The sequence below is a fragment of the Piliocolobus tephrosceles genome, chromosome 10 (genome assembly GCF_002776525.5).
Source record: "Piliocolobus tephrosceles isolate RC106 chromosome 10, ASM277652v3, whole genome shotgun sequence".
NCBI lineage: Eukaryota > Metazoa > Chordata > Mammalia > Primates > Cercopithecidae > Piliocolobus > Piliocolobus tephrosceles.
In genome coordinates this window covers 48950738-48978114 of record NC_045443.1, presented here as the reverse complement: position 1 = coordinate 48978114, position 27377 = coordinate 48950738, and the positions used below count along the sequence as shown (strand labels likewise).

At 42.8% G+C, this 27377-nt stretch overlaps 1 protein-coding gene across 2 annotated transcripts in view; it reads right to left on the bottom strand.

Annotated features, from left to right (window-relative positions):
* The window catches only part of SCN8A (sodium voltage-gated channel alpha subunit 8), a 213384-nt gene that overhangs the window by 34012 nt on the left and 151995 nt on the right, over positions 1 to 27377 (bottom strand). For both annotated transcript variants that reach the window (XM_023211079.2, XM_031936307.1), the window contains exons 14-20: positions 23635 to 23873; positions 15330 to 15503; positions 12015 to 12371; positions 8712 to 9182; positions 8062 to 8179; positions 7364 to 7518; positions 4422 to 4595 (exon numbers count right to left, since the gene is read on the bottom strand). In XM_023211079.2, the coding sequence (XP_023066847.2) occupies positions 4422 to 4595; positions 7364 to 7518; positions 8062 to 8179; positions 8712 to 9182; positions 12015 to 12371; positions 15330 to 15503; positions 23635 to 23873 (1688 nt within the window). The remainder of the gene's footprint in view (positions 1 to 4421; positions 4596 to 7363; positions 7519 to 8061; positions 8180 to 8711; positions 9183 to 12014; positions 12372 to 15329; positions 15504 to 23634; positions 23874 to 27377) is intronic.

The following is a 27377-nucleotide window of genomic DNA, read 5'->3' as shown; positions in this document are numbered from 1 at the left end:
AAAACAATCTACAACTTAGTTTCATTTGCTGCTTTTTATCTTTATTCTAGGGCTTTAATTATTTGATCCTGTGTCTGTGAATCGCACACACACAATTTTTAAAAAAATGAAGACATGTATAATTAAGCAGCATGACTGGCAGGGGATAGAAGTGGAAGGTGAATGACCTAGCAAGGGTCAGGATGAGCACGTTTAAAGGTTTCCATTTAAAACAGGTATGGCCGGGCGTTGTGGTGGAGGTGGGTGGATCACGTGAGATCAGAAGTTCGAGACTAGCTTGGCCAACATGGTGAAACCCGGTCTCTGCTAAAAATATAAGAAGAAATTAGCTGGACGTGGTGGTGCATGCCTATAATCCCAGCTGCTTGGGAGGCTGAGGCAGGAGAATTGCTTGAACCCGGGAGGCAGAGGTTGCAGTGAGCAGAGATGGTGCCATTGCACTCCAACCTGGGTGACAAGTGAGAAACTCCATCTCAATAAATAAATACATAAATAAATAAATAATAAAATAAAAAGGGGTATGAACCTAGATCTATGCATGTGCTCATAATCCACCAGTGTAGGTATCTTCTCTGAAGCCCTAGGCAGTGTCCAAAGCAAATCTGGAAGTAAATGTTGCCCTATTAGGCTACCCTAATTTTCTTGGAAAGGCAGATGGTCCAGAGTTCAATGTCTGCCTAAACTATGGGCCACAAAAGCCCTATCTAGAACACAGTAGCACCAACCAATCCCTTTCTCTCTATCCATCCATTGTTATCAATAAGAATTTATATGGAGGTGTATACTTCCCTATTATTACCAAGTACAGCCAACTCTTAAATCCAAAAGAATTGAAAGTTGCCAGATTCTTCATGAGGCCTTAACAGGTATACCTGAAGGGAAGCTATTCTTTCTCAACCAAGCACCTGGGCTCAACAGTCCCCTGGGTCAGCTTCATCTTACAAAACTGTCAGGTAAAGATTGCAAGAAACTAAGCTTTGAGTGGCTATAGGCACCATATAAGGTAAGAAGATCCCAGCTCTTCAGGGTGGGTGACTTATCTGCTAACAAATAGGCCCACAGTGTGGAGAATGAAGGAGGAGGTCTAAAGGCCAATTCAGTGGCTGGCTCTAAAGTTGCTGAGAGATAAGCTGTTACTCAGCTGATTAATTTGGCTCAGGACAGGATCAATAAGGGTCTTATCTGGGTTATTCTTTAGCAGTTGAGGGCTCTCTTATAATCCTTTCAGTCTCTGTTAAGCCCTTCCTGGAGATAATCCTAACATTGCTTAAAGTATTCTTTAAGGAAAGAATCAAACATAAAAAACAAACAAACAAACAAAGGAATTGAGGAGACATCAAATTCAGGGCATGAAGCTGGGCGCCATGGCATGTGTCTGCAGTCCTACCTACTCAGGAGGCTGAGGTGGGAAGGCTGCTTGAGCCCAGGACTTTGAGGCTGCAGTGAGCCATGACTGTGCCACTGTACTCCAGCCTGGGCAGCAGGGTGAGACCTACCTAAAAACATTAGAAAATAAAAAATAAATTCAGGGCATCTATGGTTGCAGACTGGAAAAAAAGGGGGAAAGACATTAGGTGACTTTTCCAAAATGATGTGAATATTTTCAAATGGAGAATGTTTTCAGCAGTCTGAATTCAGGATAAGGCAAGTGGTCTCCGCAAGTCCCCATCTCCGGAACTGACAGGCTTGCTGATCTCCATATACAATGGGATAAATGTCCTGGGGAAAAGATGCCAAAATTCTTTTACAGGACACAATCTCTAATGCAGCCAAGGAGCTGAGCGAAACAGAATGTTTTCCTTGTTTGAGAACTTGTATGGCTTATAAATAAAAGGAATTAACCTTGGAAGTCATCTGGATAATCCCATGACTCTGAAAAGTACTTACAGCTTTAAGGGGCAACAAGGAAGAACAAAAATCAATTAGGGAAACAAATGCAATGAGTAACAGACTCAGACATCAAGTCACCAGTGGATGGTGCTAAGTTAGGACCTAACCTGCTGAATGTTCTAAAATGCCAAAGAAACCAGACACTTTACTCAAATGGACACCAAAAAGTCCAGCAGTTCCAGCTGTTCAGGTGACAGGCCAAGACTAATTGCCCATCCACATCTCACAAGTGGCAGCGACTGAAGCCACTGTGATGGCCTGGGAATGTCCCCCCACCAAACACAAGCCTGGAATCAGGCCATAGTTGCTGTGGAAGCTCGTGGAAGCTCCCCAGGGGCTGGGAACATGCTTGCAACAGGGATAACCTCTGCTTCTCCTTATTGCTTCTGGAGCAATTCTACACAGATAATGGCATTCGACTATATTATTTACTAATAACTGGCACAGAGGTCTTCATAGGAGCCAGTTGGGTACCACAGTAATGTAATGATCAAGCAACCCCCAAAAGCTAGAGGGCTTATGAATTAGTGTCAGTTGACTGCATGCCTGTCCTATACTCTTTACCCCTTTCCACTTCATATAAAAAGTCATAAAAATGTTTGTGAAATAAATGCTGGCTGGGCACAGTGGCTCATGTCTGTAAACCCAACACTTTGGGAGGCCAAGGAGTTGGAGACCAGCCTGGGCAACATGGTGAAACTCCATCTCTACCCAAGACACAAAAATTAGCCAGGCATGGTGGTGTGTGCCTGTAGCCCCAGCTATTCGGGAGGCTGAGGTGCGAGGATTGTGTGAGCCCACGAGGCAGAGGCTGCAGTGAGCAGAGATGGTGCCACTGCACTTGAGGCTGGTGACAGAGTAAGACCTCATCTCAAAAAATAAATGCTAATGTGTAGGACTATTAGTGCTTTAGCAGCTTATTTGTTTAGCAGGGGCATGTGGGATACCCGATCAATATCCTCAAATTCTGGGTAGCTCACCCTAGGGAAAAGAGGAAGAATGTGTTCTGGTGAGGGTGGATCATGGTGGGGAAGCTCTGTTTCAAATCACAGCCTCCCCAGGCAGCTGGGAGTACCAGTTTGAGTTCAGGTGTCCCACCTGACGCTAGGTAGTCCTGAGGAGCTATTGTGAAATGAAGACTCTACGGCACTTCCTCTTTCTCTAGAAAGAGAACTGGCCCAGTCTCACTTCGGCTCTCTGGGTCTTACCTCAAGCCCATTCTTTAAGTCTTAGAGCTCCAGCTTTCTGTCTGTGGGAGGTACAGGTCCTTCCACCACAGGATGGTATCAACAGTTGCTGGAGGGTGTGCTAACATCTCTCGCTGCAAGGGTCTCACACTGGTACCCTCTAGGGTTGGGCTCCTCACCTCATTTAGGCATTTCCCAAAGGCTGGCTTTTTGAAATGGGGATGCAGCTGAGGGCACAGTGACAGTTCTGGGAAGGGGGTCATAACCATGGAGATTGCAGACAATGTATTGGAAAAGAAATGCATTTATAGAGCAGAAATCATTACCGGCTCAGTGCTGGGTGCCTGCCATCGGAGAGATTTCTATGCTGCTCTATCCTGGATCTCAGAGGTACTCTACAGGTAGTTCGCCATGCAGCCAATGAAACCCGCATTCTACATGACCAGTCTAGCCTCCACCATTCTACTTTCTTGGCACTTAACAGCCCTCAGAGGGGAGTAAATTTTCCACAGGCCCTGGTCCTACAAATCCCATGCATCCTTTCTTTAAAATGCTGATTTGGTGGAAAGAAAGAAGCTTTAGTTATTATACAGAATAAGAGAATAGTCATCATCCTTAGTAAAGCCGACAAGGGACAAGTGATGGTGGGATGAGAAAGAGTTAGAAAGGATGTCGCTTCCAACCTGGAAAAAACACAGGAGGTCATGGCCAGCAAACCTCGGAGATGGTCTTGGAACCTGGAGGAAAAAAGGATTTCTCAAGTTTCATGATCACTGTAGAATGGCAATGTGTGGGAAGAAGGGGGGGACTTTATTTCAGTGTGAACTCCCCTCACCTAACAAACTGACTTGTTTGGATGAGTCTGGTATCAAGACTTGAGTTGGATGGACGTGTTCATGGGAATGGTCAGCAGGACAGACCACAGAGATCCCACTACCACCTCTGTCCCAGCAGCCCCCATCTCATTCTCTCACCCGTTCTCCCAGCCACAAAAAGAGGACATCCTGTTGGCCTGGGGCAAGAACTTCCTGTCTCCAGCCTAATAACAAGGGCCTTTGAGATCTGTGATTCCACTTCTCACTCCTAATCTCTGAATCTAAGTTAAGCCAAACCCACCAGACTAAAGAGTTGGTTGGTTAGTCCCCCTGGAGCAAATGCAGGGACTTCAGAGTGCCCCTTCCTAAAACGAAGATCTGAGTGCAAGGGAACTTTACCCACACCTACATCTACATCTTGACCTATAACCTGGGCCCAGGGCAGGTACTGCCATTAGGAAAAGAAAGACCTCTCTCTGTTTCTGTGCTCCTGCTGAAAGGGGTGGGAAACAGAAAGCAAGACACCTACAGCCACGATGAGGAAGTCCAGCCAACACCAGGCATTGGTGAAGAACTTGACGAAGCCATAGGCTGTCCACTTGAGCAACATCTCCAGGATGAAGATATAGGTGAAGACTTTGTCAGCGTATTCCAGGATGGTGCGGATGGTCTTTCTCTGCTCAATGTAGATGTCCTCGAAGGCCTAGAAGAGAGGCAGCAGCTGCCTATGATAGTGCCTAAAGGCAAGCAGGCCACAGGGAGCACTGCTGTCCTCAGGGAGCCCTCCCACATGGGCTGGCCTATCATCAGCTCCCTGTCTCCTTAGCTTTACTCCCCCACTACACAGGCTTTTTATGTTTTAACAGTTTTATTGAGATATAATCCACACATCATAAAATTCAGCCATTTAAAATGGCTTTTAGTATATTCAGGGTTGTGCATCTATCACCACAATCAATTTTAGAACATGCTCATTACCTCTAAAAGAATCCCCATACCCTTTAGCAATCACCCCCTAAACCCCCAACCCCCTAGCCCTAGGCAACGACTCACCTACTTTCTCTCTCTAGATTTTCCTTCTTATGGCTGAGTAATAGTCCAATATATGGATATACCACATTCTGTTTATCCTTCATCAGTTGATGGACATGTGTGTTGTTTCTATTGTGAACAATGCTGCTGTGAACATCTGTGTATGGGTTTTTATGTAGACATGTTTTCATTCTCTAGGGCATATGCTCAGGAATGGAATTGCTGAGTCATATGGTAACTGTTTGATTTTTTGAGGAACTGCCAAACTGTTTTCCAAAGTGGTTGCATCATTTCACATCTCACATACCAGAAGCATATGAGCGTTTCAATTTCTCCCCATCCTCACCAACAGTATATATAAAAGACATGATAAAAATCTTTCCTCCTTTTAGTCCCTTGACACCACAGTATGGGTGGAGGGTCATATGGGTGGGAGACACTCAGGTGAAGAAAATCTTAGCACTACTTTATTTGGCGTTCATGAGTGGGATAATCCCTTATATGGTGGTGTGAGTGTTCCCATCTGCAGAGTGGTGGACTACACAGGTGAGGTGCCAAGAGGAGGGAATTCCTAAAGCATGGGAAAACCTGTGGAGGTGAGGAGGAAGTCCTCTGTGATACAATGGGAGGTGCCTGCTCTGAACAGCTCCAGGAGGAAGAACAGAATTGGGTTGTATGCAGCCTCACCTTCCAAACTGGAGGCACATGGATACCAGGAGCTCCACTTTCATCAACGGGCAGTGGGACAGGGGTTATGGGTTCTACAGTCCTACTCAGGGTCTTGGTGCAAATAAATCCCCTTTGCTCAATCAAAAAGGCAACAGCCTCCATGTCAGGTTTCCCCTTAACCCCATCTGTGAGGAATCCCTTCTATAATCCAAGGTATGTGAGATGCCCAAGACAGATCTCATGTCACTGAGGGCCCTAATCCCCACCCTCTTTAGTCCCATCATAACCACGTTCTAGTTTCTTCTTGGACATTTTAGCAGTGGCTTCACTTTGTTATTCTTAAATATCATGCCTACTGTTACACAGGATCTGTACGTACTGAACCAAATATCCTTTGCCTAATCATTACGACAAATAAAAATTGTCAAAGGTGAGCAGTAAAGAACATTCAAAACCTTTGGTTCACTACTGCTTTATTCTTTTTTGTGGAGATGGGGAAGAGAAGAACCAAATGATGGGTCCTACTGTTTAGATTTTTGTTTACTAGACTTGAAGAATAACAATACTAACAATAAAAAAAACCTTTCTCCAATCACTCGGCTTAGTCTGATCCTCTCTTTTCTCAAGGGCAGAGACTATGCTGTCATCTTGGGTACCTCTGTGGCACCTCAGGAAGTGTTGTGTGAATGCTCATTGATGCAACAAATGGCCCAGGCACAGGCGGGCCGGTCTGGCCCCCCTTCACTCAGATCAGTGGCTACCAAGCCATCTTTTTTGCCTCCTATTTTAATCCTGACACCTTCCTGTGTAAACCTTCCCCTCGCTTCCCATGATCCTTTTCATAAAAGCTGTCTTCTTCACCTTGGGCTTGTCTTTAATACACACTGCTGCCTCTCTCAGCTTCTATTCTCCTGCCTCACAAGTCAGTGAAACTTCCCAAGTCACTGTCAGAATCTTTAACACTGAATTTGGGGATTCTCCCTTGTTATGTTGTTGTTGTTGTTTTTTGCTTCTAGATTAAGCTTTGATTCCACGCCTACATGAATGTGCCCATCTTCTTTAAATATACTTCAACATTATGCATTCTTCACCTTTCCCTTAAGGAAAGGAAAGTGTATACTGTCTCTAGTCCCTGCTGTCCTCAAGACTATTCAGCCAGCAAGCAACTCCCTCACACCACACCCTGTCCAGGTGTCCTCAGTTATAACCCAGCTAAAAATAAAAGTAAATGCCAAGATAATTAGTCTCAGCAGTGGAGGAGCCTGTGTGTTCAGGGCCTTGTATGTTTCACTGATTAATAAGCACTTAGGACAATGTGAATATAAATAACCTTTGTACCAGAGATCTGACTCTAAACATTTGCTAATGTCACGGGTTCACTATATCCAGTAGGCTGTGAAGGGACAGTGAGTGGAGGAATACCACCTCCCTCCCATCCTGGGGAACTGAAAAGCAAAGAACAAGAGATTTGGGGTATTAGGTAAGAGAGGGAAGTTCATTTTGGGGGCTGCTAAGGATGGGGTGAACCAGGCAGTGGGGACACATGAGAGGGATAGTGCTAAGTCTACAGAGGATCAGGACACGAACAGGTGTGGATTCTAATCCCACAGGCTCAAAGTAGCAGCCCAAAGCACCTTAACAGATCATTATTCTTGGGACCACAGCCAATCTGTTTTCAGAGCCACTGGGCTTGGGCCTCAGCCTTTTCCCACTGGCTTCTCTACACCCTTCCCCAGCCAATCCCTCCTCACACTCTCCCCTGGACCTCACCAGGGCACCACTGCTCAGCAGAATCATGAAGATGATGAAGGTCTCAAACCAGTTGTGCTCCACGATGAGGAAGCAGGTTTTCCGCAGGATCCACCAAGACTTGCCTAGCCCTTCCTCAATGTTGACCTGGCAGCACTTGAACCGCTGGACACAACCTGGCACCAGCGGGAGAGGCAGGTCAGACCGTGGAAACGTGCCCCGCCCAGACCTGCCCTCTCCTCCATCTCCCAGGCCCTGCCAGGTGCTGCCCCACCACACAGCCAGGAGGACAGTGGCTGAATCAGAATGCCTGATTCAGAAATGGAGAGGGTGGCAGGGCTGAGGCTATGCTGCAAAGGCTAACAGGGCAAGGCCCTCTGGAGTCAAGAAGATGTCCTACAAAGAAGCAGTGAGAGGGAGGAGAAAAGGGTAGTCAGGAGGCAGGCACAGCCATGATAGAACAGGTCATACGAAAGGAAGTTTTTGGGCTGATGCCAAGAGAAAATGGACAATGAAAAGTGTGAGAACAGAAACTTGTTTTATACTTGTCAGATACAAATAGGGGAAATAATCTAAGTTTCCTTCAAAATGGTGGGGTGGGGAGCAAAGTTCTTGAAGACAGCCACTGAGCTGCCCCTCACCCACCACTAGCCCTGGCAGAGCTGTGTCTGTGAGCAACACAAGTGTCCCAAGCCCATCCCCTCCTCGCCCCCTTTCACCTTCTGTGAAGCAGGCGTCTGGATCCAAGTATTCCTCAGGCTGTTCCACAGGGACCTCTTCTACTTCTGGTTTGATATCAATGGTGCTTCCTTCAGAGGAGCTGGTGTCATCTAGTTTCTAGACATGCAAGGAAAAGGGACATCAGACAGCTCTGCGGCAACATGCCCACTCCACACTGAGAACTCTGCCTCTGGGGCGGATGAGGCGCCAGTTCTGACTCTTCTCTAGAATTCTTACTACAACTCGCGATAAGCAAACCATATCCATGGGCCCTCAAAACTTCTTTCCAGATGGGATATAACATCAAAACCTACTCACGGAAGACAATGACCCACCCAAAGCTAAATGCGGCTATAGGTTGGTTTCAGGGCTATAACTAAGATGAATGGCAGGGAAGTACTCAAGGGCTTATTCCAGCCTCTGACCCGGATGATCCAGAAGTGACAGAGGTGGGTCCAGGATCATCTTAGGATTCCACTTCATCTAGGAAAGGCCTAGAATGATACTGGGAGGGTGGAATTAGTTCTCCACGTAAGTTGGTTATTCCAGAATCTCTCTACCAAGCCCACAGCTGAAACAATCCCCAAGGCTGACAGCACCCTGTTTGTTCTCACACAGGATCAAAGCTGTTTCTAGGCTGGGATCTTACATCTTTGCTGCCTTCAGGATCCGACTCGCTGCTAACATCCTCTGTGTTGAGGTTCTCAAAGTCAGACTCCCCCACAGCAATGGGTACCCGCACAGTCAAGTTGGGGTTGTTGATGAAGGACATATGGTCTTCATCAATGATGTACTTCTCCACGCTGCTGCCAATGCCGCTGGTTGTGCCATTGCCATTCTTCTGGAAGTCGCCATTCCGGTGGATGTCTGCACCGGTGTGATTGGCGATACAGTTGGCCTTCTTTTCATACAGCTCATCCAGAGGCTTCACCTCATCGGCCTCACGCTGCTTAAAGTGGGCCTGCATAAAGGCATGCACCTTTAGTTTGGTCCAGGCCACACCCTTCTTGATACGGATCACTGAGATCTGGAGGTTGTTCATTTCCCCATCATCATCTGTGGCAGCCAGGTTGTCTGCACTGAAGGAGCTCAGGAGCAAGGCCAGAAACAGGTTCAGCACCTATGCCAGTGGCATTGGAAAAAAAGAACAAATGTAGAAAAGTTATCCACCGAACTCAGGGTTGCAAACTGGAAGCCAGCGGACTTCACGTGACAGACTCAAAGAGGCTCTGTTGTGTTGTGTTTGGCCCACGTAGTATTTTAAATGCTCATGTTACCGGGTGGGAATGTGTTTGGTTTTGGTTGTAATACAAGGAGTTTAGCACCTCTTTTCTTGGGTCTTTTATAGTTTTACATACATATATATGTACCCCAAAATATATTACTTCTCTTATAATTAGAAAAAACGAAGGCTGTATCCATTTTGGAAGGAAATTTCCCCAAAATAAAAAGGTGAATATACATTATTGGGGAGGGTCGCAAAATGCGTAGATGCCACGTATTCATGAGCAGAGTTCTTAGAGGACCCACATCAGAAAAAAAAATTAGGCTTGAAGTGCCATCCACAACAAAATCAAGAAGGTAGGACTGAAATACACTTCATGTCATTGTATTTTAAGAACAAATTTTGTTTTCCTAACATTTACAAATATAAAATCGCTTTAGCAAGACAGTGATGGTGACTTTTATGTTCTTCTGCATAGCCAAAGGTCAAGCCATCAGATACAAGCTTTATTTATTTTTGTTTTCATCTCCTATTTTACTACATTGAACATTAAGATTAATTAATTTATTTTTATTAAGACTTACTTTTTAGGAGTGGGAGAGGTGCTCACTTCTTGATTTATACTTGGTCCTTACTTTGTCATACTTGGGAAGAAGAGTAAGGCATACATTTTAGGAGGAGATAACAGTCATGTGCAGAGTGGGAGGGTGGAAACAATAAATGAACTATAAGTATTCGGATTATCTGCACCATTTGTAGAGTTAAAAAGGAACATGGTTGGTAAAATGGGGGTGAGTTGGAGGGGCCTTTGAAGGCCAGGCCGAGGGATCTGAGTTTTATTTAATTAGATCCACTACTGGTTCTTGAGTAAAGGAGTCACAGATGATGACAGAGATTTGAAAAAGTCATTCAGACTAACTACATACAGAGGGGAAGGGCAGAAGTTAGGAGGTGTTACATGCATGAATTGATAAGGGTCTGGATCAGGCTACAGAAATCCCAAATCTTAGCATGCATTAGAATCTCAGGGAGTGAGGGGTGTGGATGTTTGTTAAAAATATTTCCTTAGCCTACTCTCTAAAGAGATTTGGATTCAGTAGATTTGGTGTAGAGGCTGGGACTTGGCCTTTTTTTTGTGAGTGAAACTTGTGTAATTATGATGCAGGGGGTCTTGAGACCATACTTTTATAAAGTACTGAATGAATTATAGAAATGCAAAGGAAGGGGCGGATCTTAGATACTATGAAGAAAGATATCCACAAAAATACTATGAAGAAAGATGCATTTAAGACACATAAGATATTTGCTGGGAATGGAGAGAAAAGAGACAGAAAATACTCCAACGTTATAGGTTCCTAAGAAACTAGATGGGCAGAGGGACTACTTAGCAAAGGGTAACCTGAAAAGTGTCATCAGGGGGTAGTGGTAACAGCTGATTTTTGTCAAGTGCTCAGGTATCTGGAGACAGCCATGGGGGGATGTCTTTGAGACAACTAAGAACAGGAGAATGAAGAAAGGGTGACAAAGTCAGGGCTTGGAAATGTTGATCATGCCACATACCAGGAAGCCATTGTTATAGTCACTGAAGTAGTGAGAAGACTAGAGGGATTAGGACTGAGGGAAAGGTGGCTGGGAATGGAGAACAGGAGGAATTAAACATTACAGTAGCTATTTTTTTGCAAGTCAAATGGAAGAACAGAATAGCTGTAGCTGGTTCGGAGGCTGGTGAGTAGGAGTCTTTTACTGTCATGCTTCTCTATGGCAGAAAAAGGAAGAGAACTAATGTGGATGAGCGTGCAAGGGACAGATAAGCTTGTCTTCTTCCAGTCCTCTTTGCCCTACACTTGCAGGTGGGATTGGGGCCCTGATGTGTAAGATAGTTCTTTCTCAAACTTTAGTGTACATATGAGTCACATCAGGATTTTGTTAAAAATGCAGATTCTGATTCAGTAGTTCCGATTTGGGGCCTAGAATTCTGCATTTCTAACACACTCTAAAGTGATCTTGTTGCTTCTAGTCCCCAGATCACACTTTAAGAAACAAGGTGTTAAGATCTGTTGGTGACTTCTAAAGACAGAGGTAGAAGAGAGCAGGTGGACAAATCAAAGTAAAGCAATAAAGTGATTTGATATTTATATAAATTAAACTCTAAGACAGTTTAGAGCAGTGGCTCTCAATGGAGGGCAATTTTGCCCCCCAGGGACATCTGGCAATGTCTGGAGACGTTTTTGGTTGTCACAGCTCTGAGGATGCTACTGGCATCTAGTGGGTAGATGCCAGGAGGGATGCTACTAAATCCTACAATGCACAGGACAGCCCACAACAAAGAATCATCCAGCCCAAGATGTCAATAGCGCCAAAGATGAGAAATTGTAGTTAAGAAACAAGAAGGCTTCTGTAGGCGAAAGGGCACAGACTTTGAAGTCTAGGTTCAAATACAAGCCCTATATTTATTTGGGAAAGTCACTTAATTTTGCTGAGTTTGCTTTTCTAACTCTATGAAAAGGGTTGACAAGTTGTGGGTGGGGGTCATGACTAAGTAGGCACTCTGTAAGTATCTGTCTCCTCTCCTTCATTGGTACCTTAGGGTTTCTGGGCCAAGAAATAATAAAAATCAACAAACATGACAGGTAGTAGGAGGACTAAGCAGTAGAAGGACTTGGGCTTCTGGGCCAAGGGTAGAATATTCAAGGTGTAGAACAAAAATATCTACAAATTAGTACTAACCACCAAGTTGCCAATCACCATGACCATCATAAAGACAATGAGGCACATGGCCTGGCCTGCCACTTCCATGCAGTCCCACATGGTCTCAATCCACTCCCCGCACAACACTCGAAAGACAATGAGGAAGGAATGGAAAAAGTCATGCATGTGCCAGCGAGGGAGTTCACAGTCCTGGTTGATCTTGCAGACACACTCTTTGTAGCTTTTTCCAAAGAGCTGCATCCCCACCACGGCAAAGATGAAGACAATAATGGCCAGCACCAGTGTCAGGTTGCCCAGGGCGCCCACTGAATTTCCAATAATCTTGATTAGCATGTTCAGGGTGGGCCAGGATTTGGCCAATTTGAAGACTCGGAGCTAAGGAAAAAAAAAACCCAAACAAAAAAATAAATGATACTCAATCAATTTTCTTACCACATGGCTAAAATAAAAACATAAAATTAGTAAGATCAGATTAAATATATTGAGCACCCTTGGAAAATTCCCAGGACTTTCTAACAGTGTCTCAGACTAAATGGGGAGAAACTGAGACATAAATAAGGGAAAACTGATTAATTTCAGAGTAGTTGAAAAATTTGTAACTAGAAACCAGGAATACTGCCTCATTCCTTTACTTTAGATCTGAGTCAATCTGCTTTTTGAAAACCCACACATGAACATATCCCTTTCCTACTGATTTCTCACAGGACAACTGAAAGAAAATGTGATTTGTAGGAAACCAAAAGACTAGTATGGGACAGACAGTTAAAAAAAAATCTGTCTCCTTAAAAAAGCAAACATTAAAAAATTCTAAATATCTATTTTCTTGCCAATAAATAATCAATGGCTGATTAAAAAAAAACCATTGTGATATGCTTGGAATAACTTGGAGGAAAAGCACAACTCTCAAACAGGGGCAGTTCCACAAACATCAGTCATCTTATGAAAAGAGCCTATACTGGCCGGGTGCAGTGGCTCCTGCCTGTAATCCTAGCATTTGGGAGGCCGAGGTAGGTGGATCACTTGAGGCCAGGAGTTCGAGACCAGCCTGGCCAACATGGTGAAATGCCGTCTCTAATCAAAAATACCAAAATAGCCAGGTGTGGTGGTGCAGGCCTGTAATCCAAGCTACTCGGGAGGCTGAGGCATGAGAATCGCTTGAACCTGGGAGGTGGAGGTGGAGGTGAGGCGAGATCATGCCACTGCACTTCAACCTGGGCAGCAGAATGAGACTATGTCTAAAAAAAAAAAAAAGAAAGAAAAGAGCCTATACTGTTATTCAAAGGACAGAAATTTTAGTACCTGTCAATCATGAAATATCTATATTCTGTAATAAATAATTACAAGATCTTGGCTAACAGCCTGTTAATTATTTTTTATTTATTTTTGAGACAGAGTCTCACTCTGTTGCCCAGGCTGGTGTGCAGTAGCATGATCTCGGCTCACTACAACCTCCGCCTCCTGGGTTCAAGTGATTCTCCTGCCTCAGCCTCCCAAGTAGCTGGGATTATAGGCATGCACTACCACGCCTGGCTAATTTTTGTATTTTTAGTAGAGATGGGGTTTTACCATGTTGGCCAGGTTGGTCTCAAACTCCTGACCTCAAGTGATGTACCCGCCTTGGCCTCCTAAAGTGCTGGGATTACAGGTGTGAGCCACTGCACCTGGCCCAGCCTGAGAATTATAATGCATAAAGGCTATGGCAGTGTGGCCAATAAAATTATAATTATGAGATCATCATTAGATGTCATAAACTAACAAATAACTAACATAGAATGTAATAGGAATTTTGGTAGAAGAAAACAGCACAATTGGAACTTTTTTTTTTTTTAATTGAAAAGTTGTCTTATCAGAGAGTTCAAGATTTACCAGGTGTTACCCCACATGCATACATCTGGGCCACTCATATTGTTTTCACCAAGTGGCTTTTAATTTAAGAATGTAAGTTCTAAGGCTACTCTCAATCCTTTCTTTTGTCACCTAGATAATAACTATTCTCAAAAAAGTCCACTGTGGACTGGATCCTAAACAAAGAGTAGTAAACAGAGGTTTCAGAAATTTGGCAGTTATTTGTGACTTGGACTGAGTGAAATCTCTGTTTTACAAATAGTTTCACTTTTTCCAATTCTCTTTCTTAGAACTGCTGAGTATCTCAGTGAAGAAACCTTAAATATTCTCAGTTGCAAGTGCTTATTTTCCCAATAGGGAGTGAAAAACCCAAGCCAATTCGAATGCCAGGGAAGCAGCAGTGGCCTCTGTCTGAGTGGGATGCCCCCATGGTAACTCAGTTTCTCAGAGGAGTTAGTCAGGATATCACTTACGCTTATGTTTATGGGCAGCTGTTCTGAAGATACTATTAACTATTCTTTCAGAGTCATTGTAGTAACTTAAACACTAACTTCTTCAAATACATGAATACGAACTCCTTTTTAGCTAATGATAGGGAAAATAAAGCTAATGTTCAACAACTAATTTCAATATAATACAGATGTTCCTTGACTTACGATAGGGTTATGTCCCAATAAACCCATTGCAAGTTGAAACTGCTGTAAGTAAAAAATGCATTTAATAAACGTAACCTACTGAACATCACATCTTAGCCTAGTCTGCCTTAAACATGTTCTGAACACTTACATTAGCCTACAGTTGGCCAAAATCATTGAACACAAAGCCCATTTTATAATAAATTATAGAATATCTCATGTCATTTATTGAATACTATACTGAAAGTGAAAAACAGGATGGTTGTATTGGTACTCAAAGTATGGTTTCTACTGAACGTGTATTGCTTTTTTGCAGAATATAAAGCTGAAAAATGTTAAGTTAAGCCATCATAAGTTGGGGACCATCTGTATTAAAAAATATTATTTTATTATCATTTTTTGGAAGGGCCACCATGATAGAAGAAATGAAGAAAGTCATCTTTGAACAAGGAGAAATTCTTGCCATTTCAAGGAGATGTTCAGATTAAAAAAATAGATTCACTAGCAAACCCAAATTATACCTCACATTGGGCCTTGGGAGAGTTCATTTTCATCTAGTGTCTTGGGTCTTATTTTTCACTTATTATCTTAGACATCTCTTAGATTAAGCAGCATTTTCTAAAGAGCTTCTTAAAATTGATTTCTGTTTGCTTCTTGATTTTTAACAACTAACTTCTATATCAGGTATTTTAGGAAAGTTTTCAGTATTTGAGTAGCTAAGCCAAGTAACTGGAATTGGGAGTAAAATACAGCTAATAATATTTTTTTAAACCATCAAATTAATTTATGCAGAACTCTTTCTGGTGGCTGCAAGATAGGAAATGTTAAAAGAAATTGGAGAAATATGGAATACCAATCGGAAAGATCGCAGCACTGAAAGCCCCTCCACGTCTGCTAGACTCAGTTCCATTAAACTGAGGGAGACAATAAATCCGTCAAAAATGTTCCAACCTTCTTGGAAATAATAGTAGGGATCCATGGCTATGAGCTTTAGAAACATTTCCGCTGTGAAAATTCCAGTGAAAACCTAAATGGGGGATGCAGGGGGTAAGAAAAAGAAACAGTAGAAAGAGAATGATTTTATCATTATTTTTAAATACATGTCCAAGAAACTCAAGAGTTAACCTTAGTTAAATTCTGCATCTGAAGATATCAATACCTGGATGTCTCATGAGCACCCCACCTGATGCAGGAAAATCTTATTTTCCTCTTGAATGACGTCCCCAGCCCCAAAGTTCCCATCTTTATTGCCAGAACCACTCAATTTACTGTTGAAGAGTGCAGTTGAGAAAATATGCTAAGCAATGGCAATACTACACAAGGTGACTCCTTTCAAAGGGTTAGCAGTCATTTGAGTGTATATAATACTTGTGGTGTTTGCTTAAAAAAATCACTTGTGTTATAATTAGATTAGAACACACACACACACATATATACACACACACATATACATACACACGTACATATATGTGTATATGTGTGTGTGTGTATGGCTTGGTACTATCTGAGGTTTCAGGCATCCACTGGGAGCCTTGGAATGTAACCCCCTTGAATAAGAGAGGACTACTGTACTTATCTGTGTGAGGCAAGCTTTTCTTCCTATACTTTAGCTAAAATAACATATCACAACAGACTGAATGTAGAAGTAGAAAAAGAGAATCTAACTATCTTCTATTAAACCAGACATGAGGCTGGGCACAGTGGCTCATGCCTATAATCCCAGCACTTTGGAATGGCCAGGTGGGTGGATCACTTGAGGTCAGGAGTTCGAGACCAGCCTGGCCAACATGGTGAAACTCCGTCTCTACTAAAAACACAAAAATTAGCCAGGCATGGTGGCGGGCAACTATAATCCCAGCTATTCAGGAGGCTGAGGCAGAAGAATCGCTTGAACCCAGGAGGCAGAGGTTGCAGTGAGCCGAGATTGTGCCACTGCACTCCAGCCTGGGCGACAGAGTGAGACTCTGCCTCAAAAAACAAACAAACAAACAAACAAAACAGACATGAAAGAGATTTACAAAATGTCGAACAATGCCATTCTTCTAGTTTTTCTTAGAAAATATAGTTTCCCCCCACCAATATGTTATTTATGTTCATGTGTAATGGGTGTATTATTGTGATATTTATTTATTAATATATTTATTTATTTTACATATGGGGTCTTGCTATGCTGTCCAGGATAGTCTTGAATTATTGAGCTCAAGTGATCCTCCCATCTCAGCATCCTGAGTAGCTAGGATTAGAGAGATGAGCTGCATGTCTGGTTAATTTTTTTATTTTTGTAGAGATGGGGTCTCACTATGTTGCCCAGGCTAGAGAGCAATGGCTATTCATAGCTATGTTCCTGGAGGACTTCGGCATCAAATTCCTGGCCTCAAGCTATGCTCCTGCCTCAGCCTCCCAAGTAGCTGAGACTTACCTAGCTATATTATTGTAATTCTTTAATTACAAAATGAATGTTTAGAAATGTTCTCAGTTTTAATTTCAAATATGATAAATATCAATAGACATAGCACTTTTATTTAAGAGTATAAAGGAGTCCTGATCTCCTCAGAATAGTCTATAAAACAATGGTTCTCTATTCTCTACAAAATACTCTGAATTCACAGTCATTGTATCTTTCTAGTTTGGGTTTTGTTGTGTTTTGTTTTTTGAGATAGAGTCTTGCTCTGTTGCCCAGGCTGGAGTGTAGTGACATGATCACAGCTCACTGCAGCTTTGAAATTCTAGGCTTGGCCGGGTGGGGTGGCTCACGCCTGTAATTCCAGCACTTTGGGAGGCCGAGGCGGGCAGATCACGAGGTCAGGAGATTGAGACTATCCTGGCTAACACGGTGAAACCCCGTCTCTACTAAAAATACAAAAAAATTAGCTGGGCGTGGTGGCGGGCGCCTGTAGTCCAAGCTACTCGGGAGGCTGAGGCAGGAGAATGGCGTGAACCCGGGAGGCAGAGCTTGCAGTGAGTTGAGATCATGCCACTGCACTCCAGCCTGGGTGACAGAGCGAGACTCTGTCTCAAAAAAAAAAAAAAAAAAGAAAGAAATTCTAGGCTCAAGTAATCCTCTCACCTTGGCCTCCCAAAGAGCTGGGATGACAGGCATGAGCCATGCCTAGTCTAGTTTGGACAAGCCTGTGGTCATAGGCCTGATAACCTGTAAAGCCAGGTCACCAAGTAAAGCCTGTATAGGGGTATAAGATTGGGGTATATTTCACTTGGGGGTCACTGTGGGGTTTGGGAAGGGTCTGGGGAGAAGTCACACACCTCCTTCAGCCCTAATTGCATATGCAGATAAAATTTAGGCTTATTTGAAAGTGACGAGCCTCTGGCATGCTCCTCTCTTTATGCTCGGAAAAGCACTTGTCAGCTCCTGTTCTGTAGTAGATCCTTGCCCAAAGTTAGTCAAATTCAATTTGATTAAAAGTTCTATGTGTACTGCAATGGTGACATGAAAAAAAATGTGACCATGAAAAATAATGGTTCCTTAGGAACTCAGTCACCAGAATGTAAGTAACTCATCCTGGTTTGCCACTTTTCACACTGAAAATCCTGCATCCTGCATCTCCAGTTAGGGTAATCAACTCGTACCTGTAGACAAGGACTGTCCAGTTTTAAAACTGCAAGGGCTTCCTCCGGCCTCTGCAAATTAAGGTGGTTGGTTACCCAACCAGGAGGGGACAGAACAATAACTAAAAATCATGTGATAAGTATTCAAAAAGAAGTATCCATATGGGGCTATAGAAGCACAGATGAAAGAAAAATTAAAATCTGAAAAGAATTCCTTTTAGCTGAAAATCTAGGTAACCTATAATTAAGAAATGATAACATTCATTTATGTTTGGTGAAGGAGGAAAATAACTTTTGCTTTTCTTCTTTTGCTTGGAATCTGAGAACTTAAACTTACATGTTAGATTAAGCCCTAGCTCTTCTTTCCATCCCCCTCCCTCTGAACCGCTCAGTCCTGAAGGCTGTAGGTGGGCATGCAGGTAGAGGGAGGCTGACGCCTAGTGCTGGAGCCCCAGGAAGCCCCACGGCCCAGCAAAGAGAGTCAGACATGGAGGGGAGTGAGGAGGTCCATGCAGGGGAGCAGCCTGGCATGGACTGTCAGAGCCTGTGGGCCGAGGAGAGGCATCCGCTTTGGGTGACAGTCCAGGACAGGCAGCTGGACGTGGTATGAGGAGTGGCTACCCCACATAGGTGTTGAGGCCCAAGTGGGACGGGGGACGTCCACACTTGAGGGGGAGGGGGACTTGGCAGAGCTTAACCAAGGTAAAGACAGCATCTCCAGGACAAGATCCCGGAGTGGGCTGAGGAGGGACTCCCCGCAGGGGAAGACTCACAAGGGGTGCCAGAGCCAGATGAACGGAGGAGGGACTCATGTAGGGGAAGGCGTGATGTAGGGTGTCAGATCCTGAGTAGGGTGAGGCAAGTGTCTAAACAGGGAGGTGGACAGTGAGGGTGTGGAGCTCATCAGGGTGAGGAGGGTGTTGCCTAGTTTGGGATAAAGCCACTGAACCAGGTGAGAACTTCCAAGAGTGTTCACCTAGACAGGTGGCAGCCTGAGTAGGGTGAGGAGGGGTGGCCTGGTGAGGGGTGTTGAAGTCTGTGCAGGATAAACAGAGCTTCTATCTCAGGGGAAAGCCTGGTGTGGGGTGAGAAGGATGTCCATGCAGGTGAAGGCCTACTGTGAGGCAACAGGGGCCAAGCAGGGTGGGGCAAACCATGTGTGAGTTGGACTGGTGTGGGTTCCAAGCTGAGAAGCGTGAGGAGGTGTCCACATGGAGGACACGGCTCAGTGCTGAAGGGGTAGGAGGACCCACAGTCTCTACAGGGTGAGGAGAGTACCCATGCTGTAACAGGTAACAGTGGCTTTTTGATCAAATAAGTACACCAAAGATAGTGGCAATGAGGTTTCTTATTGTTGGAGGAGTTACAAATACAGAAAGGGAGAAAACTACAAGGAATCTTGCAGTGCTGGATTAGAACTGGAAGTGACAGGATCAACTCATGGTTTTCAATATCCACGGCCAGCTCAATGTAAACAGCTCGCCCTGTCCTAAGAGGGGGTGCATGCTGCTCCCATAGCAATATGCATACCTAGATCTCAGATCGTTACCTCTTCCTTATTTTTTTTTTTTCTGTTTTGTTTTAGAGATGGGGTCTCACTGTGTTGCTAAGGCTGGTCTCAAACTTTAAGCAATCCTCCTGCCTTAGCTGATACTCAGCCTAGATCTCTACTTCTAAATGCCATTTTTTTCACTAAAAGACTCAGGGCTTCTTGAGAAATGGCTGATTCCAGCCCTGGGGCAGGAAAAACACAAAAGTATCCTGGAATACCTTGTGGTACCAGAAAGCCAGGAAGTGATGAAGACATGTCAAAGGGATCAGAAGCCAGCTTGAAGGGACTCCCACTGGCCACATCAGAGTAAGTCTAAACATCAAATGGATTATAACTCAGATAAAAGAGAAAACCATTAATCCGTACTGATATAAATAAAGGAAGAAATGAAAATCTGAATGAACGGGAAATCTAAATCACTTCAAACGATCTTCCTCACAAATACCTATTAAGTATACAGTAAGTCCTCACTTAATGTCCTCAACAGGTTCTTGAAAACAGCAACTTTAAGCCACATGATGTGCTACATGCCACAGGAACTTAACTCTTGTTTATATCAACTGACCTATGGTAAAACTGGTTTTGTTATACAGTATATCATTTAGCTTAAAGTCACAGTTTCCAAGAATCTAGAACCTATAGAGGATGTTAAGTGGGGACTTACTGTAAACGGAAAAAGCGTAACTTTACAGATGAAAAGCCTGGCAGACACCTCCTTAATCAAGTGATTAAATGAACACCACCAGTAGTGGGACAAATGGAAGCTGTGTGCCAACTGGTAGATACAACGTGAAGAAGATAGCCTCACTTATCTGATACTCCAACCAAAATGCAGAACCTGCGTCTAATCATAAGGAAGCATCGACAAGCCCACATTGAGGGAATTCTACATAACAAATGGCCTGTAGTCTTCAAAATGTCAAGACATGAAAGTCAAGGAAAGACTGAGGAACTCCTCCAGGCTGAAGAAAATTAGAGAGATAAGACAGCTACATGTAATGGGGTAATCCTAAAACTGCATCCTTTTGTTATAGAGGATGCCACTGGGATCACTGGCAAAACTTGAATAGGGCCTGAGAATTAGATGGTTGTAATGTATCAGTGTTAATTTCCTGGTTTTGACAATTATACTATGGTTATGTAGGAGAATGTACTTGTGTATAAAAAAAACATACTGTAAGTATTTGGGGGTGATAAGGCTACGTGACAAGGCTTTCATTGTAAAAAAAAAAAAAAGAAGTTTTTTGTACTATACTTGAAATTTCCCTGTAAGATTCAGAATGTTTAAAAAGTCACCTGATAAACTTACTATTATATTCAGTTAGTTGCAAAAAAGGCAGGAAAAGAATCTACTATATAACACGAAGGCTGTATAAGTCACACAGCTTCCCTGGGCTTCAATTTCCTCTATAAAACATGCAGATTGGATTGAATTATCTCTAAGGTTCTTCCTATTACTATTTTCTCTTTTGGGGAGGGTAGAAGAGGCAGGGATCTTCAATTTGCAGAAGACTGTTCTCATCTTTCTTTAAAAACATCTTACTGTACGTCTACAGACAAAGACAACTTAACTCACAATCAGGGCTATAGGAAAAGCCTCACATTCCAACCACAGGACAAGGTCATACTTCATTTCACAAGTCAGTCTCATTTTTTTTTCCATCCTTATTCTCAGATTCAGTCAAAGGCTCTACCTAAATCTCCAAATCTCTGAAAATTCTCCTATTGAATTATACTAACACAGTTCCTAAGATTTCTAAGTTCCTAAGATTTATAAGGTACTTTTAGCTATCCCAAAGACTTCTGTATAGGTTCTCATTTTATCTTCCCAACCAATGATAGTATGGTATTATCCTAACTTTACAGATGCGCAACATTTCTGGACAGAAATCAATGACTTATTTAAGGTTATACAATATCTAACAGGAACCAAAACCCAAATCTTCTGATTTCTAATTCTGTATTCTTTCTGCCAATCTCGGCCCTCCTGTTGATTGGCAGCAAAGTATATCTTTGAGTTTCTGGTATTGTCCAGAAAACACTCATGAGGTCCAGCACGTACCCAACTTCCTTATTTGGCATCTCCACTCAGTGAATAGACACTTAACATGTCCAAAACAGAACTCTTGATTTTACACATCAAGCCAGTTCCTTTGCAGTCATTCCACTTTTCCCTCAGTTACTCAACCCCCACATCTAGGCACCATTCTTGGTTTCTTTCCTTTTACCCTCACATCTAGTACAAAGTATGCTAGACCATATACTACCCTCCCTCCCCTCTCCTAATTAATTGTACATTTACTTGCCGTTTGAAAACTCTTGCCACCTAAGAGCTTTCTTATTTTAGAACTTGGTCCTGGGTGGCTTGTCTCATGGAGTTCCTGAATGTTAGCTGTCGACCTTCTCTTATTTCCTCTTTCTTTACTGATGGTTCTGAGCAAAGTCTTCTGAATACTTACAATTCTAATTTAGGGGTCATCCTAAATCTCTAAATTTTCATGAAAGGAAAAATAACATTATTTGCTAGCCTGGTCTGACTGGAGTTCTAGTGGGGGTAGGTAAAAAAGCCTCTCAAAATCCCTTGAAAATCAAAGACTGGTTCTGTAAAAAGCTAGGAAAAGTAAAGATTTTGAGAAAAACAAAGCTCTACAGGGAAAACAGAACCACCAACACCAAACAATAAAAATTATCAAGACATATTTCTCATTATTTAACTCTTGGCTACTAAAATAAAGCTTATATCTATATGATATTGTTGACAGGCTGAAAATTCTGCTTGATGGCCAAGGTACTATGTTAGCCAGTCACAGCATGCGCCCACCGACAGGCACCTTTCAGAGCCAGTCAGTATAGACTTCTTGGACAGTCTGTGGGAGTGTCCCATTTCAAGACTACAGGCATTCCACTGGACTGCACACAAGGGTTTACATCATAGCAGAGAGGCTGGAGCATGTCACCAACCACAGACATGGAGACTGGAAAGACCACAGAATCATCTTGGATGTATACCAGGGAACACAATGGGCTACAAAGGATCTCTTTGCCATATGTTTTCAGAATAAGAAATGAAAATGATATTGTAGCACTCTAATAGTACAGTAATAGGACTTAAGGTCAAAAGTGTGTGGTGTGCGTGTGCGTGTGTGTGTGTGAGAGAGGGAGACAGAGAGCACGCACAAGAAAAACTGGGCAGAAATTATGCTCAAATTATTAATAAACGGTAACAGCCAGATTTGGACATGCCTGTGGTTAACGCCTAAGGAATTAGGGGGCCCAGGTGACCTAGGGGATTCTTTCTCACTACTTCTTTACTGTCTATCAAAATTCAATTAACTCCTGATTTTTGTAGTAAAGAAAACACATAATTCTCAAATCACAACTACTTGATTTCAGAATATACACTTTGTAATATATTTTTTTAAAAAGACATACTTATCTTTATAGAATAAATTAAATACATAATTTAAGCTAATATTAAAATAAATTTGGCAAAGATCAACTAATGGCAGAAACTGGATAACGGGCTAGAAGTTGGACTGGAGGGGGAAACCATCCTTGAGTGAAAACTTTCCCATAAATAGTCCCCATTTACATAAGGCCTGACAGAGCAGGCAAATCTAGTTATATGTAGTGTACTACAACAGCTCCCCTATTTTGTGGTAGTTGGTACTTAAGATGAAAGGGGAACTGATTTGCTGGAGCAATGCAGGAATCAGTGTGAGAAACAGAATGAGGAAAAAATCCAGAAGTACTTGGCTCAGGCTGCTGAAACCAACCCACTAGACCAGGCCCATTCTGTCACCAACATTGGTTTTCTGCCAATAGCTCCTAAATGACGTCTTCAAAGTTCTGCAGAAAGAGGAAAGGGATCACAACAGTGAGCAGAAAAGCAGCTAGTGTCCCGGCATATGTGGAAGCATTTGTCTTCCAATTAACTATTACTTTCTCTTCAAAGAAACTCCAGCTTTCAGTACCAGAAAAAGAAGTCCTATAGGCAAAACACATTCCAATCCTAGTATCAGGAGACAGTGTTCCATCTTACCAGATTTCCTACAGCCAAGACATGTTCAAATTGTGGCGTCATAGGATGGTGCTCCATTGCCATAAACAGTGTATTCAGGACGATGCAGATGGTGATGGCTAAATCCACAAAAGGGTCCATAACTATCAAGTTCACAATCTCTTTCAGTTTTATCCAGTAGGGGTGGCACTCCCAGATCAGGAAAGTGTTGGCAAATTTATACCAGCATGGCGGGCACTTTCTCTGAGACTCTTCCAGTTCTACAGTAAGTAAGAACAAAGATGGCCCCTCAATCACAGCGAGAAAACCAGGGGGACATACTAGTCACTCTCAGCCATTATCACTGTTATTAATATGGAATGAAGGTGGTCTGAGTGCTGACATTCCTAAGGATTTTCCTTCTCTCTAAGGTAGAGAGGAGGCATGATCCATACAAGTCACCTCTCTGTTAATAAAGATGTAGTTATAAATGAAACTCAACCCATCAGTTATGGGAGTAGAGCACAGAGGTCAAGAGCTTGGCCTCTCAGGTCTGACTCCCTGGCCTCAACTGGCTTGAATGCTTACAAGTTGTGTGATACCAGGCAAGGTAACTGACTTCTCTGCTCAGCTGCCTCAGCTGTAAAACAAGGCATCTCCTTTACAGGTTACAGGAGTGAATGAGTCCTGTAACCTCATTTTTATGTGAGTTTGACTAAAGATTAAATGAGATGCTAGTGTAAAGCAGTCACCACAGTATCTGGCACAGGGTAAGTCCTCAATAAATGGTAGGTATTCTATTATACACTATATTATTCAATTATTGTCAGAGAAGCCATCAAAAGTATGAACTCAAGCCAGACATATTTGAGCTCAAATACTAGCTCAGACACTTAATAACTGTGGGACCTTGAACAAGTTACTTTGATTTGCTGTGAGAATTAAAGAGCTAAAATATATGCAAAGTGCCCCAGAATACCCTGGCAGATAGAAAGTGCCATGAAAATGTTTGCTATTATTATTATCTTCATCAGCAGAACCAGCATCAGCAACCAAGCCACCATGTAAAATACATCTGCTATGTTCTCAAAGAAGTACAAGTTACTGTCTCCACCCTCAACAAGTTTACAGCTCATAGTCGAGTTAGAAATACAAGTCACATTCCTCTCCCCTTTTCACCCTTCCTTCCTCGTTCTGTCTCCTTCTGTCTCCTTTCTTGCCCCTTTGCCCTTTCCTGCTCTCATCCTTTGCTTTTCTCTTTCTACAGCTTCTTCCTCCTTCCCTCCCTGGGTCCTCATCTTTTTTCCTTTTTCTTTCTCTGCTTTGTCTCATCTTCTCTGTCTCTTAGAAACCGAACATGTTATTTTCAAACAAGAACTCACATGATCCCCTGTACATAAAATAAACCAGGAATTGCCTTAGATGAAGCAGGAGCCCACTCAGATAGACTTCTTCCTCTCCTGAGGCACTCCCCTAGAATCCCAGGACTCTGATACACACAGACTGAAAAATCACTGGACTAGATGATCTCAAAGGTCATTTCCAAAGCAAAGATTCAAAAGAATTATCAGATATCAAAGACAGACACTCAACTGGCAGTTACAACAATCTAGGTATGAAGCCCTACATAACAAAGCTCTCCTCAAATTAAGCATGAAATACAACTGTCAGGATTACAAAATTCCAAGGACCCTGAGCTAAAAGGATGCTTTTTAAGAGGTGAACTTTGAAAACCTGTCAGAATGTGAGGTATTGATTCTACAGGGTTGGCTGTAACAGCTACTCTCTCCCTGCCCAATTCTGCTGACACTATCAAATCATTTAAGAAAAAAAAAAATTCCCTGACATTTCACCAAAACCAAGATGGCTGCCTTAAATTAGCCTACGTTCCCTTTTCCAACCAGCTGGATGGCGATGCTTTATTTTAGACAAGGTGGTTTTGGCTGAGTTTCTGATTGGCTCCCTGGTTGCTAAGAAAATGGTTGCCTTGGTTTTTCAGATTTAAGGACCCCTGTAAGCTCCACGTGGGAGGCTGCGTGGGAAAGGAAGTCTGTGAGGAAAATCTGCTGCGGCTTCTTCCTCAGAGAACTCCCTCCCTTCCTAAGGTAAATATAGTTTTCTCCCCCAAAAAAGAAAATGACAAGGTTCTCTTATTTCCATAAATTCTTACAGTACATATTTGGAAATTTAGTTCCGTTCCCTTTTTTATCTCCTCCCTTCTCCAAATGACTGCTGCTCATTGGCACGTGGAGGTTGAAGCTGCGACTGTTCACATTTATGACAGTTGACACAATTGTAATGTTTTAAAATGAACTAGGTCTTGAGTCTTGCCACACAGAAAAAAGGGGTTTTCCTGCCCTACAGGGCACCAAGAAAATTCCTCGAGGGATACCAGACATCTCTTAGCCACATTTGCTGAGAAGGGAAGATCCTCAGGATAATCTTTCACTCCGACAAAAAGTAAGGCAATGTGGAACTTCAGGAGCTAGAAAAGATCATTTGGGGAATAAGAAGGCTTATCAAGTGACTTATGACTTTGCAAACTGTTACGGGTTCCACATGCCTGGAATGGCCCAGTATTTGGCTTGGGGGAATGGGTTAACATTTAGGGGTGACATGCCCAAATGTTTGTGGGGTTTCTCTTACTTTGCTTGTGGACATTTTCAGTGAGGTTACTCTAGGTCTCAACCTCAGGGGTACTGGGAATTGTTTTCAGAGAGGACCTCACAATTTCACCAAGATAATGGCTTTGGTAGACCATGAGGTTTCTGAAGGCAGGAGCTTCTTTCAACTCAATTCAACAACTTTTAAGCAACTGCAATGTGCTAGGCACCGAGGATACACTGATGAAGAGCTCCCACCCTCGCTAAGGTTACTGCCACACAGGAAAGGCTGATATCAGCCAAGTAACTATACTGACATTTGACGCTTGTCAGGTGAATAAAGGAATACACAAATAGTGGCAGAAACAGCTATGGCCAATTACCTCTAGGGGAGTTTTTGGAATTGTTTTACCTGAGAATCAATAATGTCAAGTACTTCCTTGATATTGCAAATCAATGTCAAGTACATCACTACTTCTTTCTTACTTCACCATGATCTCCCCTTCTCCCACAGCTTTACTGCTTTGAAGAGTGAGACTACACTACTCTACCTACACCCCACGCCCAGTCCTCTGAAATATCCCCAAAGCTTATAGCTCCGCTAGTGGTGAACTCTACTAAATGTACTGGATCCTGGTAAGCATGTTTGCAATAGGATGGGGTGGGGCAGAACAGGCAGGGTTTTCTAATTATTGACAGGATTCTGGAATTCTCCACTGTGGTTTCTAAACTATTAGGTAAGTCGTAGCCTGCCTCTTGGGTTTTAAATAATAATTATTTTAATCCTTGGATTAAAATAATATCAAAGTTTCCTAACTGAAAGTCTGAAAGCAAGAACTACAATTCGTTCAATGCTGGCTTTTAATGCTGTAGCAAGCATTAAATACAGAGGGACCAATGGTTAAACAGGCATGGATGCTTCATTCCCTCTTACGTTATTCTGGTCAGCCATTCATTGCTCTTTGCTTACAGCAGTTCTGTCCCATCAGCTTCAGCAAAAGGGTCAAATACAAGGCGAGAGGATAGGAGGAATGCCTGAGCAAGAAATGGCAGGACAGGTACAACTATGTGAACATCAGGGCTTAGGAAAGAGGACAAAGAACTGGAATAACATCTTCCTACTCAGGAATACAGCTACATCTGTCTCTGTCTCCTGAGCTACCCTTACATCTTTTTTTTTTT